The sequence below is a fragment of the Ciona robusta genome, chromosome 8 (assembly GCF_009617815.1).
Source record: "Ciona robusta chromosome 8, ASM961781v2".
NCBI classification, from domain to species: Eukaryota; Metazoa; Chordata; class Ascidiacea; order Phlebobranchia; family Cionidae; genus Ciona; species Ciona robusta.
In genome coordinates, this window is record NC_143242.1 from 4,878,072 (window position 1) to 4,894,703 (window position 16,632).

The following is a 16,632-nucleotide window of genomic DNA, read 5'->3' on the forward strand; positions in this document are numbered from 1 at the left end:
TCATATTTAAAAAAAATGATAAGCAAATGCGTAAACTTGGACACTGCTTATTCTCAATACCTCCAGTTTTAAGAAAACCTCTTGGTAGTTCTAGAGCGAAACAGTTGTTCGTTAACTTGGATTATTATTATAAATGAGTGAATGCACTACAAACGGCATGAACAGCATTATCAGTGGAAATGTAACAATTTATTTAGCTTTAAACTGCCTACCTTAAACTGTCTTAGAAAATAATATGATGGCTACATTCCGGTTTGTGATGTTAAGACACACATCTTAGTTTTATTGTTGTTCGAATATTAACTAGACAAGAATAGAAGATATTACACAACGAAAACACAATTGTCCTTAATTGATAACAAGCATCAACATATTTGGTAAGTATTGTTTAAATGATATGGTAGAGTAGGGTAAGATGGGACACCTTTAGCACATATATTCAAGTATTCTGATCGAGTTTTAAACAATTAACAACGACCTATGGGAGTCATGAGGACAAAGTTTTATAATTCTTTAAATGTTCTTTGTTTACCACCAAATGGGACGATAAAATAAAGGATAAAGGTGTCCTATTTTTCCCACCTTACTGTATTATTAAAATGAAGCATTTATAGAAATAGGGCATTAAAGCGAATCATGGCGTAGGACTTTGGATGTGGGCCATAGCAAACTTTTTACCTTCACAATATTCAGTGTTTGCTACGCAGCCTGTTTTTGTGAAATGAAAAAAAATAGAAACGCAGTGCTGTATGAATGTGTGTGCATGTATATGATAAACAGCATATTACAACACAATTTGCATCGTAGTTTTGGCAAAATACTTTTTATAAAATTACAGAAAATATTAAAATATTGAGTTCAAATCAAAAAACTTGTTTGCTTCGGAACTGCATTCATTAAAAAAGCTCTAAAAATGTAACTTAAAAAGCGAAAAGTGTTTGAGAATCTACACAACAGTTGAACAATTCAACTTAATAGTTTCTTTTCGTGAAATAGTTTTCTTAAAATTCTTTTTCGAATCTCAATTTGTGATGTCACAGAGACTCTTGTTACGCACGAAGTGCTTCATTATTTCATGATGACAAACATTGAGCATTGCATCAAGCAGATATTCGTGTTTCAGCCGTAACTTGGGTCGAACCAGACACTGACGATCCCGCTGACTGAGGACCTGTTTTCCCAACAATTCTACTTGGAGATTGGCCATTAGGTGGCAACATTGGTCGGCTTAAATCTGCTGACTCATCAATGTCGACATCATCGCAAGGAAGTCCGGAGTCACATGATGTCGCTTTTCCACTTGCTGAGTCAGTATTCCGAGCCCGTGAGTCATCATTTGGTAAAGGAGGAATTCCCTGAGCCCCAGGGTGGGGGCCGGACCCCTGTCGACGATGCTGCCTTGAGTCTCCATGCGAAGTTTGTTTGTTCATTTCTTCCATCACTGTGTTATAAGCTGGAGGTTTAGGTGCTAGCAGTGGTTTCATACGGTCAGGAGAGCTTGGTGGGTAACTTTCACTCTGATCTTTGTAAACTGATAATGGTATTCTGTCAGGGCGTACTCCACTTCCAGGTCGTGAGCGTGAAAGAAGAGCAGAGTCCTCACTTTGGTCGTCATGTGAAGTGTTTTCGATATTCCCGTATACTCTCTGCTGCTCCGGATGGTGGAATTGATGTTGGTTGACAGACTCCTGTCTTCTGTTCATCGCTTCCTGAGGAGGAGGGTAGGGAAGAGGAGATTGCTGAAATGGCTCTCTTTGCTCCTGATGCGAAGGGAGGACTCTCAAATGGGGAGGATGATTGTATTCAGAAGATGCGCAACTTCCACTACTCCTGCTCTGGTTGCTGCTGTAGTGTTGATTTGGATGGGGTGGGTTAAGGTATCTGTTCTGCTGGGGGTATGGGTGTTCTGGTTGATACTGTGGGTGTTGTTGGTTGTAGAAACCAGCGCTATGAGCGGATGAAGATGCCGTTCCAGGAGATTGGTATAGTCGGGATGCAGGACTTGTGTTAGGAGCACCAGGAGGAGAAGATGTAAGGAATCCAGATGTTGGTGATGCAGAGTAAGGTTGAGGAGGTTTGTTGATCCCGGGGTCATTCCTGGAGGATGTAAGGAAAATGTGAAATTGTGAGGAGCGAAATTAAACTTAAAAATAGGATTTCATTTTTTTTTTAAATACAAAAAAAAACAGATAAAACATTTTTCAGTTATTGTAGATTAGTTTTACAGCAACAGTTTAAAACATCCTTATTAATTTTTAGTATTATTAGAAGTTTAGGAAATCTAATGTAGGCTTATGCAGGATATTTCATACCAATAAATAAAAGAAACAAGAAAAATAAATTTTGGCTAAAGTTAATAAGTAGGCAATTAAAGCAATATTGCTCCACATAATTAGTACAAACCCTATATTAATACACAATACTTCCCACTTTACTTACATCATAACAGGTCTCTGTTGTTGTTGAGCATAAGGTGCATATTGCCCTCCACCCTCTTTCATTACGTTCGTCAGCTGTCGGTGTATTCCTTGTGCTAATTGTGATGTCATTCTCGTTGTGCTTGTTCCTTCCCAACCAGCGAGTTTTGAATGCAGATCCTGATGAAATATTATAAGATTTGTTATGAGATTGTTATATAGATCGGAGACAGAGGTGGATCCTTTTTGGAGTAACCCAAAAACCGCAATAAATAATGAGTGGCAGGTACTAAATTTATTGTAAGACATACAACTTAAAGGAGTAAGCAACAAAAAGGAATAGAAACAACAACAAAGATTATTTGTGTAGAAAATGGCAAAATAAAAGACAAACTGCATAATTCAGTGTAAACATGTGGTGGCAGATAAGCAAAGCTGTGAACATTTTAGGTTGCCATGAATTTAACTGGATTGTTAACTAAATTAACATATAGTTTATGTATAAAGAAACTTACAGCAAAGGTTGGTCTTTGGGCTGGTTGTCCACACCAACATTCATGCATGAGTGAATATACTTTGGCTGGACACTGGTCAGGACATGTAAGCAACTGCCGGCGACTGATCATATCCAACACCTGCATGATATGAAAGTTTAGAGTCTATTCTATTCTACATGGGTCGTGCAGCATGGCACACCATGGGATTTCGGCCATGATTGCCCCAAGTTTAAATTTTACATGAAAATAACTTTCAATAGAACTTACCTCATGGTTGCTGTATCCACAGTAAGGTTGCAATCCATAGCTGAACATTTCCCACAGAAGAACTCCAAACGACCAAACTGCAGATTTGTCAGAAAACTGCCAAGTTTTTAACGATTCAGGTGCCATCCATCTAACAAAAGATTAATTTTATTACAGAAGAAACACAAAAGAGTTTGTTAAGTGTAAGGGTTATTTTAAAGCAGTTGTTCTCTAACTACACAGCTTTTTCTGCATGGCTGACAATTTTGACAACCTATTAATGGTTACTGGGGTTGAGCTAAGGAGATAAAGTGAAAAACCACAATGGTAGCAGCATAAAGCCTAGAGTATCTTACTATAGGCAAACTTATAAACCATTGAAATGCAATATTAAAAACTATATTCAAAAAAATTCAAAAGGTTTCAGTCATATTTGTATAAAAATACATGGCTCTAAAAATGCTTCAAATTTATATTAAAACACAGAAACACCAACCTTATAGGAAGCATCTGACCCCCTTGTGGGTTTCTATAATAACATGAGAGATATGAATCCCTGATCACCCCTAAGTTACAAATCTTAAGATCGAGATTTCCACAAACTAAGACATTACGAGCCGATAAATCTCGGTGAATGAAATTGTTTCGAGTCAAATAATCCATTCCTGATGCAACCTGTGATGAAAGATTCAGTTTAATGCTTTCTTATATTTATGAGTGGCAGTTCTATTCTGTATGGGTGAGGTTCTGTGGTAAAGTGGTTAGCACACCTGCCTCTAGACCAGACTTTACAAGTTTGAGGTTTGATGCTGTTACCATTGTGGGCGTGTCTGTCATTGGGCAAAACACTTAGCAAACTGAGACCTATGCATTACAACAAGCTATAAGGACTAAAGTTGGCCATCACATAGGGATAAATAAATTACATTTATTGATTCAAGCACATGGGAATCTGGGATTTTAACCACAGATGATAGTCACAAAGATTATATATTCTTCAATATAAAGAAAACATTCTTACTTGTATTGCCATTCTTATAAAGTCAGCATGTTCAATAGATGATGAAGCATGACTGCTTGCACTGCTAGGTGGTTTAGCAAAGTCTGCTTGAGGTGAATGAAGGACCAAGTATTCGTGTAAGTCTACTCCATTTGTGTATTCGAACACCATACATCTTAGGCTGGGTTGAGTGACTACAGCCTGGAGAACAATTGTATATTTGTACTGTGCCCAACTAATTCACCACAAAACAAATAAAACACATTTTATAATTTGACATTGAGTGAGGTTTATGAGTACATTATGCACGCTTGGTGTATAACAAAACACCTATGTTATAACTTGACAGTAAGCATGAGGTGTATGAATACACCATATATCTGGTGTATAAGAAGACACCCATGTTATAACTCGACAGTGAGCATGAGGCGCACCAACCTTGAGACAAGCCACATTAGCATGCTGAAGTTCTGAAAAAGTTTCCATTTCTCGTTGAAACTCTTGTACTTGTGGTGGGGTGGATCGGTCGTTTAATGTTTTCACAGACACCTGTTTATGTTAGAATTTGGTTTCATTATTTGAAATACAAAAAGGTTTTTCTTTATATTATGATGTTTAAAAAAAGGCCTTTACTGAAAACAGAAAGCTACATAAACTAAAAAAATAGTTGAACTCCGAATTGCCAGCTGTACGATAGTTTTTTTTTATAATAATAATAATAACAAGCCATTTTCGCGCTGGGCACTGGTTAGAGTCATGAGGTTGACTTACAGGTTCATTAGGACAGTAATGTAAGTTGCTAAGAATTTGAGCTTTAAAAACTTTTCCAAACTTTCCATCTCCAAGTTCACCAATCACATGGACCATATTTGAACTTAACTCGGGAACTTTTGCCTGTGATGTAATAATTTGTTAAATTATGTGGATATTAAACATAAAAAAATTGTTATAAAAAAACAGACATTTAAATCAGGACAAAAATCGCATGTTTTTATATAAGACTTTCTGGAAAAAACCTGCAAAAATCACATGTATCTGTTAAAAAACACATGTTAACTTCATGGCAATTATGGATAAGTCACCTTTTTTGCTGAAAGGGTCCTAGTTTCCATGGGAGTTCCCTTGTTATTTTTGTTCGTCTTCTTCTTTCTTCTGCAAGCAACACAGAAGACAATGATGACACATCCCAATAGGAGAGGAATGCTGACAGCAGGGATGAGGATCATGACAAGATCCCCGTTTCCTCCATCTGCTCCTCCTTTCTCAAAATCTAGGAGGAAAATGAGAAAAGTAAGAAAAATAGGGAAAATCTTGCGATAACTGTATCAATAAAATAGAATAGTTTAGAAAAACTAGGAAAACTAAGATACACCACGTCCATTATTGAACCTTAAAATAAAAAAATTGCAAAAAAATAAAAAGTAATAATTAGTAAAAAAAACACCCAATTAGGTACAATAAAGAAAGTAAATCAAAAAACGTTTGGGCAAAGTGAAACTCACTGCATTTGGGGACCTGGCAAACTTCCTTCTTAGTAAGAGCAGTGTCCACATAACACCATGGTGATGGTAATGAAGCACCTGGGTTTCGACAAAAGTTGTGTCCACCAGCCAAGTAGGAATACTGTGAGATGTATTGTGTTTATTGTATGCAAGTATATTATACAATATATTATAATCTATGCATGTGTATTATTGATTTAAAAAAGTTAAGGACCCCTGGCTTAAAAAAATGATTTAAAAGCTAAACATTACACAGCTATGTTAAGAACTATTTTGTTGTTTTAGACTCTTTTAGAGTATAGCATTGACATAAAGTATTTCAGTATTAATTCTTAGAGTGAATCTGAAAATTTTAATAAACAATAGACATTAATATTTTACCTCAAACAACATATCAGCTGGCCAGTTTTTGCATGTTTCGCCTGTTGAAGCCACACTTAAGGTTCCCCTGTACTTTGCACCAGTTCCGTTATAACACATATGTTGCCTGTTTACAACACTTGGCAACCCAATAGTTGTACAGTGGTCATTAGTTGGGGTGGTCCTTGGTAGGCTACTGCAATCTGAAGTTTCAAATACTCTCTGAAAATATTTAAATTAAATGAAAATATTAATAAAGCTCCTATTTCAACTTGTTATTTTGATGACAATTTGTTTTCCAAACTAATAAAGGGAAACTTTGGTTGCTATACTTCTAAGTTCTTTTCCTACCGGTGAAAATTTGTCAGCATTTTGGTTGAAAAATTCGTTCTTGCAAGTCTTATGTTTAAGTAAGTCGCAATCTTCTTGACATAATCGCAGTGGTTGAGGGTCTGCCATTATGACATCACCAAGATCATTCTTCTTACAAGGAGAAAAGAAATAATAACAAAAAGCAGCCGGAGCATATGTAGAGCAGCTTGGAGAAACATCTTTCAGATTCGCTGTAAATTTAAACAAACTTGACTCTTATAACCTGCTAAAGCTATTGCAGTGATTAGACAAGCAAACATGACTTTTAGTGTTGATTTGATTGATAGATTTTCTTAGATTTTTTCCTAGTAGAAACTTAATTTTTTTCATGTTTGCCACTCCTGTGAAGACGGTCGATCTACTGAAGCTATTGCAATAAGGGGATAAGCAAACACGACTAGAAGTTGATTGGGAATAGTTTTCTTGAGTGGGAATTTCAGTTATTTATCTATGGTTTCCACTCAGTGACAGTACTTAAATTTTTGTTTACAGTTTATATAGTAAAAGAAAAACAACGAACCTAAAAACTGCAACGCTGTTGAGACTACTTGTTCAACATTTTCTTGTTTTTGGAAAAACTCAAGATAAACATATTGACCTTGTAGGAATCGACTGCAAGCAAACCCTGTGTATTGCTCGCATCTGCCTTTCACGTATTCACTGCAATAAAAACATTCAAGTATTATCGACAACCAAGTTACTGCAAAAAAATAGAACATAAGCCTTTTTTTAAGCATAGTTGAGTTAAATTACTACAACTTAGTCATTAAGCATAACTTTTAAATTAAAAATTCTTTTAAATACTTACGGATCAACATGCGATATCCCGGAGTCTGGTGGAGCTTCTGAAAATGCAATAAAATATATGTATTACTGTTAGTTTGTGAACCCTGAGACGTGTGATGGAGCAGGCGTATTGCCTCAGTATAGCTCAGCATGCTATAGCATCCTATAGAGAAACTGCTCTATAAGAGTGAGGCATTCAGTGAGACACATCAGATACCTCAAATGTAGATCTATTATTTCAAGTTCAAACAAAGTATGCTATCATCTCTAGATCCCACCAATTCTTGTATATTTAACTTTACAATATTTGCAGAACTGATCAGCCGTCCTGATCCCAGTTTGCGTGGTCATATTAAACTGGATTTAAATCAACTATTTAAATTATTTACCGAAATTTACAGAATGAGCGTTAAAATCCGCATAATACAAAACAAACAATAAATCTAACCCGATTATATGCACAGAAAAGTAATGAACAAAACCAAGTTTTTAAACTTAATCTGAAAACTGTGTCTTCGTAGCCCAAGGCAGAAGTGAGGCATGATAAGTAGGATACACGAACTCGTAAAAACCGGATTAAAGCAGCTTAAACTGGATCAGGTTTACTGAAAGCATGAAGATGTAGCAACCACGAACCACGTAAGTATAACAAGGTTAAAAGGTTTGTCAAAAGGGGGGACCTGGACCGGGTCTGTCTGCTACCAGGATTACCAATGTGTTAAATGCTTATACTGTAATAGTATCTTTCATGAAGTCTAGTAAAAAAATTTATTTATTAGAAAAGAATGTAGCAACTAGGATTCTTTAGTGGGGCTGGCATATATCCCTACTATTTTACATATTTCCTCAATTTTAATGCTAAAATCAGATAAGCCATAAACTCTATACTAACGACATAAGTGTATGTTTAGTGACAGGTGTGTCTCCCAAATTTCACCTAGTTAGACATGGTAACCCTAATACATATAATCTACAGAAACACTTTCTTACCGAATGAAACCGTCAGGTAGGCACTTGTTGCCACTCTCCTGTACGTATTTGAAGCTTCACATCTGTATTGACCAGAATCTGCAGTGTAGACGTCCGATATTTTCAGTAGTGACCCCCACGATTTCGTTCTTATGTTAAAACGCGGATCGTCCACCAGTTCAGTTCCGTCTTTATACCTGGGTAACGTTATGAGTTAGCGAGTTATTTATATAAATAAGGTATTACTTGTTTACTGTTTACTGTTTAAAAACGTGCACATTGGCGCGTGTGTATGGTTTGTTTTAATAGTAGGGTGGAAAGATGGGACACCTTTTCGTTCTATTTTCTCGTCTCGTTTAATAGTAAACAAAGAACAGTCAAAGAATTATTAAACCGTATCCTTACGACTTCCATAGACCGTTGTTAATTGTTTAAAATACGATCAGGATAGTCAGATATTATGTACTAAAGTTGTCCCATCTTCCCCCACAGTACTGTACTTTTTTATACTATTTTGTCCTGTACTTCATTTCAAATTCGCGCGGGAAAATAAATCTACCATAAAGATATTAATACCGAATTTTACGTCCCCCATACCTTTCAAAACTACTTTTATATTTACATAAACGTCCCACTTGTTTATTATCATTCGCTAACTTACCAAGTAAATATAACAGCATCGGTTGGAGTGCCTTCTACTTTGCAACGAAATATTGCTTTGCCACCAGATTGCAGCGTCTGATTTACCATATCTTCCATCAAGTTCAATTCCATATCGGGATCTAAAACAACAAACAACTGATCAATAAATGTCATGTTAACCTGTCGCTCCCATACACACAATTTAAACTGCTGATCCCAGGCCAAGATTTTAGCCGAACTACACGGAAACGCAGTTCCGTGCGGTTTTAAGATCTAAGAAATCAAGCGTCGGCTAACTGATGGCAAAATCAAGTTGCTAAAGCCATATGCGGAAATACATGCATGACTGTTGGTTGGTTTAAATTTGTATGACCTATTTGGACTATAACTTTAAGTCTGCCGTTTTATCCTTGTGTGTGGGCCCATCCGTATTATGCCCAAATTTAAATTTATTACACATACTCGAGATTCTTAGAAACAAGAACGGCTCGATATGCTGCAAAGACGCTGTGACGTCAACGGAACTATTACGTAGGAATATGACCAGGTTAATACCTACCTAAGTCATTATTGATCCATCTTAGCATCTTATACATAAACGTGCATTAGTAAACTGCGTTTGAATGCACACAGCTTATAACTATCATTTACGATTTTCGTATTTAAAGCAATAAGATTGAGGTTGCAAACCCGATTTATATTCAACCACAGTTGCTTCAGCGAAGCTTAATCTACATTGTTGTGGCAGTTACACAAATGTTCCCGGTGTTAAAATGATCGAGCGTTTCGCAATATGTATCGTATATATATGTTTTTATCACGTGCATTAGGTGCAATTAAGCATCTATAGTAGCGTTTTGAAAATGAGTACATTGGTCTAAAATAATTTCATTTATTTCAAAGTCTTTATTATTGAGTATCTAAACTGCCTCGGTAGGATAGAGTATTATCATAGTATACACTTCAGTATACTATGGTATTATATAGCACATTTAGGCATTTGGGTTTATTTAGTGATAGGCGTAAATCTTAAAACCACGGTATACTTGGTAAGCAATTGGTGAATAACTAAACAGACGGCGTGTTATAACACCAAATACTCATAAATTCATTTGATTAAGAAACCATAGCAGCATATGTTAAGTTATTGATTATAGATTGCCACATCGGTATTCAGAGCATGTACACAAAGTATGGCAGATGCGAACACAGAATTGATAATTACACACATTAATTTTTAACGAACCGACATCAGCCAAGATCGCTAATCCCAACAATAAAAATTATATCTGTGTATTTTTGCACCCTGGAGACTCTGCACGGTGTTATTACGATTTTTACACGGGTATCGCTAGATTTTGCTCTTTTTTGGCATGTTCAAATTTGCGAAGCAATGCTTAGTTAGGCAGACATGACTTTATTTTAGACGCCCTTTTGGAAACAGGAGCTTAGGCTATGCCTGTTATATGTCTCATACACTCTTACCACCATTGAGGGTGATATCTCGGACAGTTAACGTTCTATGGCACCGGGGGATTAAATGGCAACTGAGCAAACATTCCGGCATGGTAAAAGCGATTTAAAAGTTCAACAATGACCACCCACGTGTTATGTATAGGTGTTTGAAATATAATCCACGCTAGTATGTTTGAGTCACGGTTAATAAACTCGGTTACGCCGGTTGAATAATCTACGTTGGGAATTGTGAGATCACATCCTAATCATTGTGACATCATATTCCAGTCATACGTCTTGGCTATGCTCCAAATAACACTAAGCATGAGGTATATAATACACTACGTGTCTCTCGTATATAATATAGTAGGGTGGGGGGAGATGAGACACATTTATAGCGCATAATATCTAAATACGCTTATCGTGTTTTATATATTAAACAGAGGTCTATAGGAGTCGTGAGGATATGATATTACAATTCTTTGCATTTTCTTTGTTTACTACCAAAAAGGAAGAGCAAATGGGATAAAAAGGGGTACCATCTTCCCCCATCCTACTATATAATGACACCCATTTATAACTGAATAGTGAGCTTAAAGTGGTATATAATAAGATACACTCTGTTTTAACCCGACAGTAAGCATGAGGTGTATGAATGTACCAGTGCCATGTGTTTCTGGTGCATGAGAAGACGCCTATACCTACACTAAGTAACCCTATACTGCATGAAGCTTCTTGCGCTCATGCAAAATAACCACGAAAAGTTGCAACGGCGAAATATTTTGAATACCGAGGCCCCAACCATTCGTATCTGTGGTTTGTGGTATTTTAACTGGGGCAACTTTCGAATATGAATTATAGACATCTTGGATTTTATGACGTAAGTAATTAATTCCAGATTTTGCCTTGTATGCTACATTCGTGACTTTGTGATTGAAATTATACTCTAGAACTTTGACCAATCTCTTGATTGTCACGTAATAAAGATAACATTGTTTAGAGTTGTAGAACGGTAATTTGAATCGCCTTCGTCAGAACCGCAAGTGGAACACGCAGCACGCCCACTTAATTATTGGTTTGCTACGAAAACTCGAAGCAAAAAAAATTCAAAAATTCCGCCTTAACTTTGAGGTTTAAAACCTACTAATATCAGGTTTCAGCAAAACGGGCAAATTGTTGACGAGTAAGCGAAAGTGAGCCCAAACCACAACTAACCCAAGGAATATGATTCTAATCGACGGTTTTTTTGCAGTTTACGCTGAAATTGCGTAATCGAACCCTAAATGGGCCTGTATGTGAAATTCAAATTCACCAAATAGTCATATAATCTTGAAGTATTAACACACGTCATACCTTCTGTTGGAGCTGGCGTAATTGGTTGGTCTATGGACGAAGCAGACGGTGTCGTACTGAAAGAATAAATACAAATAAATGAAATGACTTTACACTGATGTTCTTGCAGCTATTCAACAAATGAGGTCATATATTTTATCCACGTTATGTCATTTGTTCAATTCACTTCGTTATAAGACGGGAAAGTTGTTTATTCTATTTTCTCTTTCTATTTGGTAGTAAACAAAGAAAACTCAAAGATTTATAAAACCGTATCCATATAACTCCCATAGACTGTAGTTGATTGGAAAATACGATCAGGATATTTCGATATTATGTGCTAAAGGTATCCCATCTTCCCCGCCCTACTATATTATTTATTCCACGCATGCACATTAAACATCATTTTAGTTGTTTAACTGAAGACAAGTGAATGTTACAGAACATTAAAAAAAAACACAAAACAGAGACGGCAGAAATTACCTGGAACAAATCCCTTACACTAATAACAGCATGCCACTAAATATTTACACCCCTATCCCACTTGACCCGTTTAACCCCTAACGATCAGGGGCTTAACCCCTTAAGCTTAAAGACTTCTCTCGGTCTGGACATTCGAAGACGAAACTACTGACAACGTAATCCGATGTTTATACTTTAGCTCAGCGCTGGTGGAGCAATAAGATATATTCACAACAGAATAAACAGAGTTTAATCCTTAAAATGCCGGGGTGGGTAAAAATGTTTGTAAATTATAACTTGTTTTGTTTATCTCACGAACCGGTACACTGTTTGTAGTTTAACCACATTGGAATTTCTAAATTTACCTCATAGAAGGTGTCAGGTCAACGGAGCGGAAGATTCGACGCAGAACTTCTTTTCTTTGTGACGTTTTCGAGGCAGAACAATCACCTATGATGCAATAAAGAATTGGTTTTGAGTCAGAACAAGATAATGTTGATTCCTTTAAAGTGAACACGTAACTGAATAAAAGTTCGAATATTGGACGTATGTGACCTAAAATGTTCGTAATTTCGTGACTTTTAAGTGGTTTGTTTCCGTTCCAAAATACGAACGTCCGCCCAACTTAACAAAAGAAACACTTTGTTTGAGTTTAAGATTATATCTCAACTTATTTGATCGAAGCCACCACAGTGTGTTAAGTTCACAGTTGAGCGACCACATTTGTTGGTTTCCTTTATACGAATTTGACCCGAAATCGCAGAGCGCAACACGACTGGTGTATACCCGAGGGTATTACAATGAAATAACTGCAGAAACTGATAAAAGAAACGCCGAAGACTTTGTCTGCTGATTGATCTTATAAACTGCCCGCATATAATGAGCAATGCAAACACCTCGCACCAAAGTAAATGTAATTCACAAAGGAATCCCAGCGACAATGAGGCGCAGAAAAATTTAACAAATTTTAGACTTTAACTACTTTCGCCCAACTTTGACTTATTCTGCTGCTGTTGTTACCAAGCATTCTTTATTTTTAGGAAATTTAATTATTAAAACAAATATTTTACTTAGATTTATTGAAAGCCAAATTGACGAATCTGGTTGCATGGCAGACGAAACATTGGATTTGAAACAAATTGACGTAAATTTATTGATATGCTGGGAGATTCTAACCTTTTTCTATTCTTTTATATTTTTAACGTTAATATTTTACAAATGAACAGGATGTTAAATGACGACAAAGGACAGAATTCTAACTTTTCTGTTTGTTATGCGACGCGTAATATCGTCATAGCATTCATGCGTAAAGTTGGGACAATAAAATCGTTTTGTGACTAACATAGAGAATTGTCAGTTGAACTTCTGAAGTATTTTCGTGATTTGTATTGGTTAAATATTTTATATATCATGACGCAAAACGCGACGTAAGAGCTTCTAACGTCATACTGTAACGTAAAATTAAAAATACAATAGACACATAATAAATGCAATTATAAAGAATGTTTAGTTCATTTTAAACCAAAGTAATTTATAGATACAGTTGTATAAACAAGTCATAGGTTGCATTGGTTCGATCCCATAGCGCAAATTAGGTTGGTAATTCTGACTATTTGCGCATCGTAAAATGTCCACACTTTCAACGCAAGCTTTACTGGGTCGTTAAAGTCAAAACGAGACGCGAGCTGTTTCAGACGGAGATTTATTTCGTGTCTGTTTTATGTGAAGTGACTGGATCCGTGACGTCACAGCGTCAAATATTTGTAAAAATCCAGTTTTATATTACTTTCAGCAAATAATGGAACGCACTAAGGACCTGTATGCAAGATTACACAACTGCGAAAAAGTGAGAACTGAAAAAAATCTGTAGATTATTGTATAAGTCTCTTATATTGCAAATAAATACAACCAGCATCTAATAAAATCAACGTTTAAATAGTTTAAGAATTGTGACAGTAAATTATTGCGACCAAAACTAACTAAAATGACTAAAATCGCTCGGCAGGGGACATGGGTTCTGTGAATTTTGCACAGCATAGCGCGCATATGTGGTGTAATGGGTTCTGTACCATGACAACAAAAATCCCAACATTTAAATGATTAATTATTACAATAAAGCAAACTGTCTTAAACCGCTCGGCAGCGAGCATGGGGTGTTCACGTGTTTCGTGGGAAACAAATAACATCAAAGAAAGGTCAAAGGTTAAGTGTTGCAACATGACACCACGTTACACCTGGAGGTATACGTGGGGTGACTTTATTATTTGCTAGGTTTTAAAATGCTTAAGACTGCTGTAAGTAAACCAACTCAACAGAAAATAACTAAAACAACAAAATACATTACTGACATAGAAGTAGACGACCATATGCAGTTTATACAATATACCATGATGGGAACTTATAGTAGAACAATGGCGTTGGCTTATCAGTCCATATCCGCTTTATCTATTTAAATGTAATTTAATTAGGCCTGGTAGTGTGGTTTTAAATTGGTCATCCGGAACTTTGTGTCAAAGGTTTTAAACATAATGATTACGTTTATTTTAATACTATACTATTCTATAAGGTTGAGATCCTACGGCTAGATATACCATGGGATTGAGATTTGGCCAGAGCTATAGCTCATTGCCCAACATTTCAATATACCGGCAACACTTAACCGGAATGCTGTTGGAAAAACGCGGATTTTAACCTAACGAGGCGTGACGCAACTAAAATGTAAAACTATGTTTAGCGGAAGTTCTTTTAAGATTTATTTCCGCTCTACGTTAAAGCAGACACCCAAGTATTGTAGTTGCTATTTTGGTACAGAAACTAGATGTGTGTATCTCCAAACAAGAACGCAGGGGTCTTTCAATTACAACCGTTTTAAAATTTGCACTCTTGACCCGCGTGACGTCACCAGTATTGCGTAAACACTCAATCGTTACTTCTAATGAACGGCAATCTATTTTCTTTGTCATCGAAACTTTTGTTACAACATGGAACCGGTACTTACCGCAAAATGCGAGAAAGCAGATAAGCAGGCAGCAACCGACGCTCCGGGCACAATTCATGTTCCTGTAACGTCCAGACGCTCTGTTTGAGGTCGTCGAGCCGACGAATTACGGTAGCGTGAAGACAATTAGGTCAAGAGATGCAAAGACAATGGTAGCAAGCTGTTTCTTCGCACTACGGCCCAGCTACGTGAAAATTAACTTCTGTGAAAATTAAAAAATTATGCCAAAGGTCACGCTTGGGTTAATAACAAATACATACAGTATATTTGTAAAACTCAATCAAAATCTAAACTATCCAACCTGACCTAAAATGTGAAAACAACTTACTAAAATAGCAAACAATTTTATTTCTTACTGAAACACAGTTTCAAAGAAGTTTCACAGATATATCATCGAGTATACTATGTAAACGGACTTTGCGTTTGCACTATCGTTATGTTACAACATACATATTCTTACGGCTGAATTACAAGTCCAAAAACTTGAAAAATAAAAGCGAATAGAGTTTCCACAAAAAGTTCCAAACACTCTGTCCACACTTAGATAACTATTTTAACTAAAACCAGACGAAGCCACGATTTTAACGAAAACCAGCAGAATAGACTCAACGTCAGGCATAATTACCACCCATACACACGACCATATATAATGAGTACGTTTCCCGAGAATATGCGACTTGAAGTGGCGAAGCTATTCAATAGTAACTTGTTAATAACAAAAACTTAAGCCAAGACTCATGTGAGTATTTCTAAATGTTTTAAATACGGCGTAATCGTACAATATTACAACTACACGTATAGTGGGTTGGGGTAAGATGGTGTTTCGTTTACTTTTACCATCTCAAAGAAAACACAAAGAAATATATAAATTATTATCACGACTTCAAAAAAAGTTTTTAATTGTTAGAATAAGGATTAGGAAATATGGGATGTATGTGCTTACGATTTCTCATCTTACCCCACAGTACTGTACAAAAGTTATAACCCGAAACGCATAAATCGTATGAAATACGAATCGCTTAAGAAATCCAATTCATCACTGCTATATATCCGCAATGGTAACATGTCCAATCCACCATTGACATACATATAGGAACTACTTCATTTCAATACGTTTACCACACACATACAACTGTTTTAAGTAACAGAGAATGGAAACCTGGGTAACTGGGAAGTAAGATTTTATGTTTGATTATTCAACAGCGTTTGCTAATGTCTCGTAAATCAGCGAAAATTACATTTGATATTTGTTTAACGGCGATTGGAACAAAGCAAAGTTTAAAGGTATATGCGCTTTACGGTAGCTTTAAATAAACGTTTTAAATTTAATTATATTCCATCATTTATCAAGAGAGTAAAACCTAATGATCAAAAGACAACACCTAAATCGAATTTCTTGTAATGACTAATTACTATTGAGCATATCATACAATACACATGTTTAAAGTTAAAAAAACTGTAATGGTATAAAATAACCTTGATTATTTAAAATTCTATGAAATTTACGATACAGTATCCCTTGAAAAGCAACTCTTATCCAAACTCAAGCAGTGTGTCAGAATCAGATACTTAACTAGTGAACAGTTTAGATACA

At 36.1% G+C, this 16,632-nt stretch overlaps 1 protein-coding gene across 2 annotated transcripts; it reads right to left on the bottom strand.

Moving 5' to 3' along the window:
• Window positions 1-247: 247 nt before the first annotated feature.
• On the bottom strand, window positions 248-16,347 carry LOC149732582 (inactive tyrosine-protein kinase transmembrane receptor ROR1-like). Of its 2 annotated transcripts, none has more exons than XM_089882657.1 (20): window positions 15,997-16,347; window positions 15,039-15,240; window positions 12,406-12,490; window positions 11,600-11,655; window positions 8,811-8,931; window positions 8,171-8,346; window positions 7,203-7,239; window positions 6,915-7,054; window positions 6,374-6,585; window positions 6,044-6,244; window positions 5,663-5,783; window positions 5,243-5,430; window positions 4,932-5,054; window positions 4,599-4,709; window positions 4,182-4,361; window positions 3,657-3,835; window positions 3,182-3,311; window positions 2,933-3,052; window positions 2,440-2,597; window positions 248-2,097 (listed from the first exon to the last, which is right to left on the bottom strand). In XM_089882657.1, the coding sequence occupies exons 2-20, from the start codon at window positions 15,094-15,096 to the stop codon at window positions 1,101-1,103; spliced, it is 3,393 nt and encodes a 1,130-aa protein (XP_089738783.1). In that variant the 5' UTR covers window positions 15,097-15,240; window positions 15,997-16,347; the 3' UTR covers window positions 248-1,100. The 2 variants fall into 2 exon arrangements, with proteins under 2 accessions (XP_089738783.1, XP_089738782.1); XM_089882656.1 differs by lacking the exon at window positions 15,997-16,347 and adding an exon at window positions 15,299-15,859.
• Window positions 16,348-16,632: the final 285 nt, after the last annotated feature.

Bases quoted from the DNA above. Each gene is read 5' to 3' on its own strand.
- LOC149732582 (XM_089882657.1), bottom strand. From the start codon at position 15,096: ATGAATTGTGCCCGGAGCGTCGGTTGCTGCCTGCTTATCTGCTTTCTC. The intron at 6,245-6,373 runs GTAGGAAAAGAA...AAATATTTTCAG, and splicing joins ATGCTGACAAATTTTCACCG to AGAGTATTTGAAACTTCAGA. The intron at 5,431-5,662 runs GTGAGTTTCACT...TTTTCCTCCTAG, and splicing joins TTGCCAGGTCCCCAAATGCA to ATTTTGAGAAAGGAGGAGCA.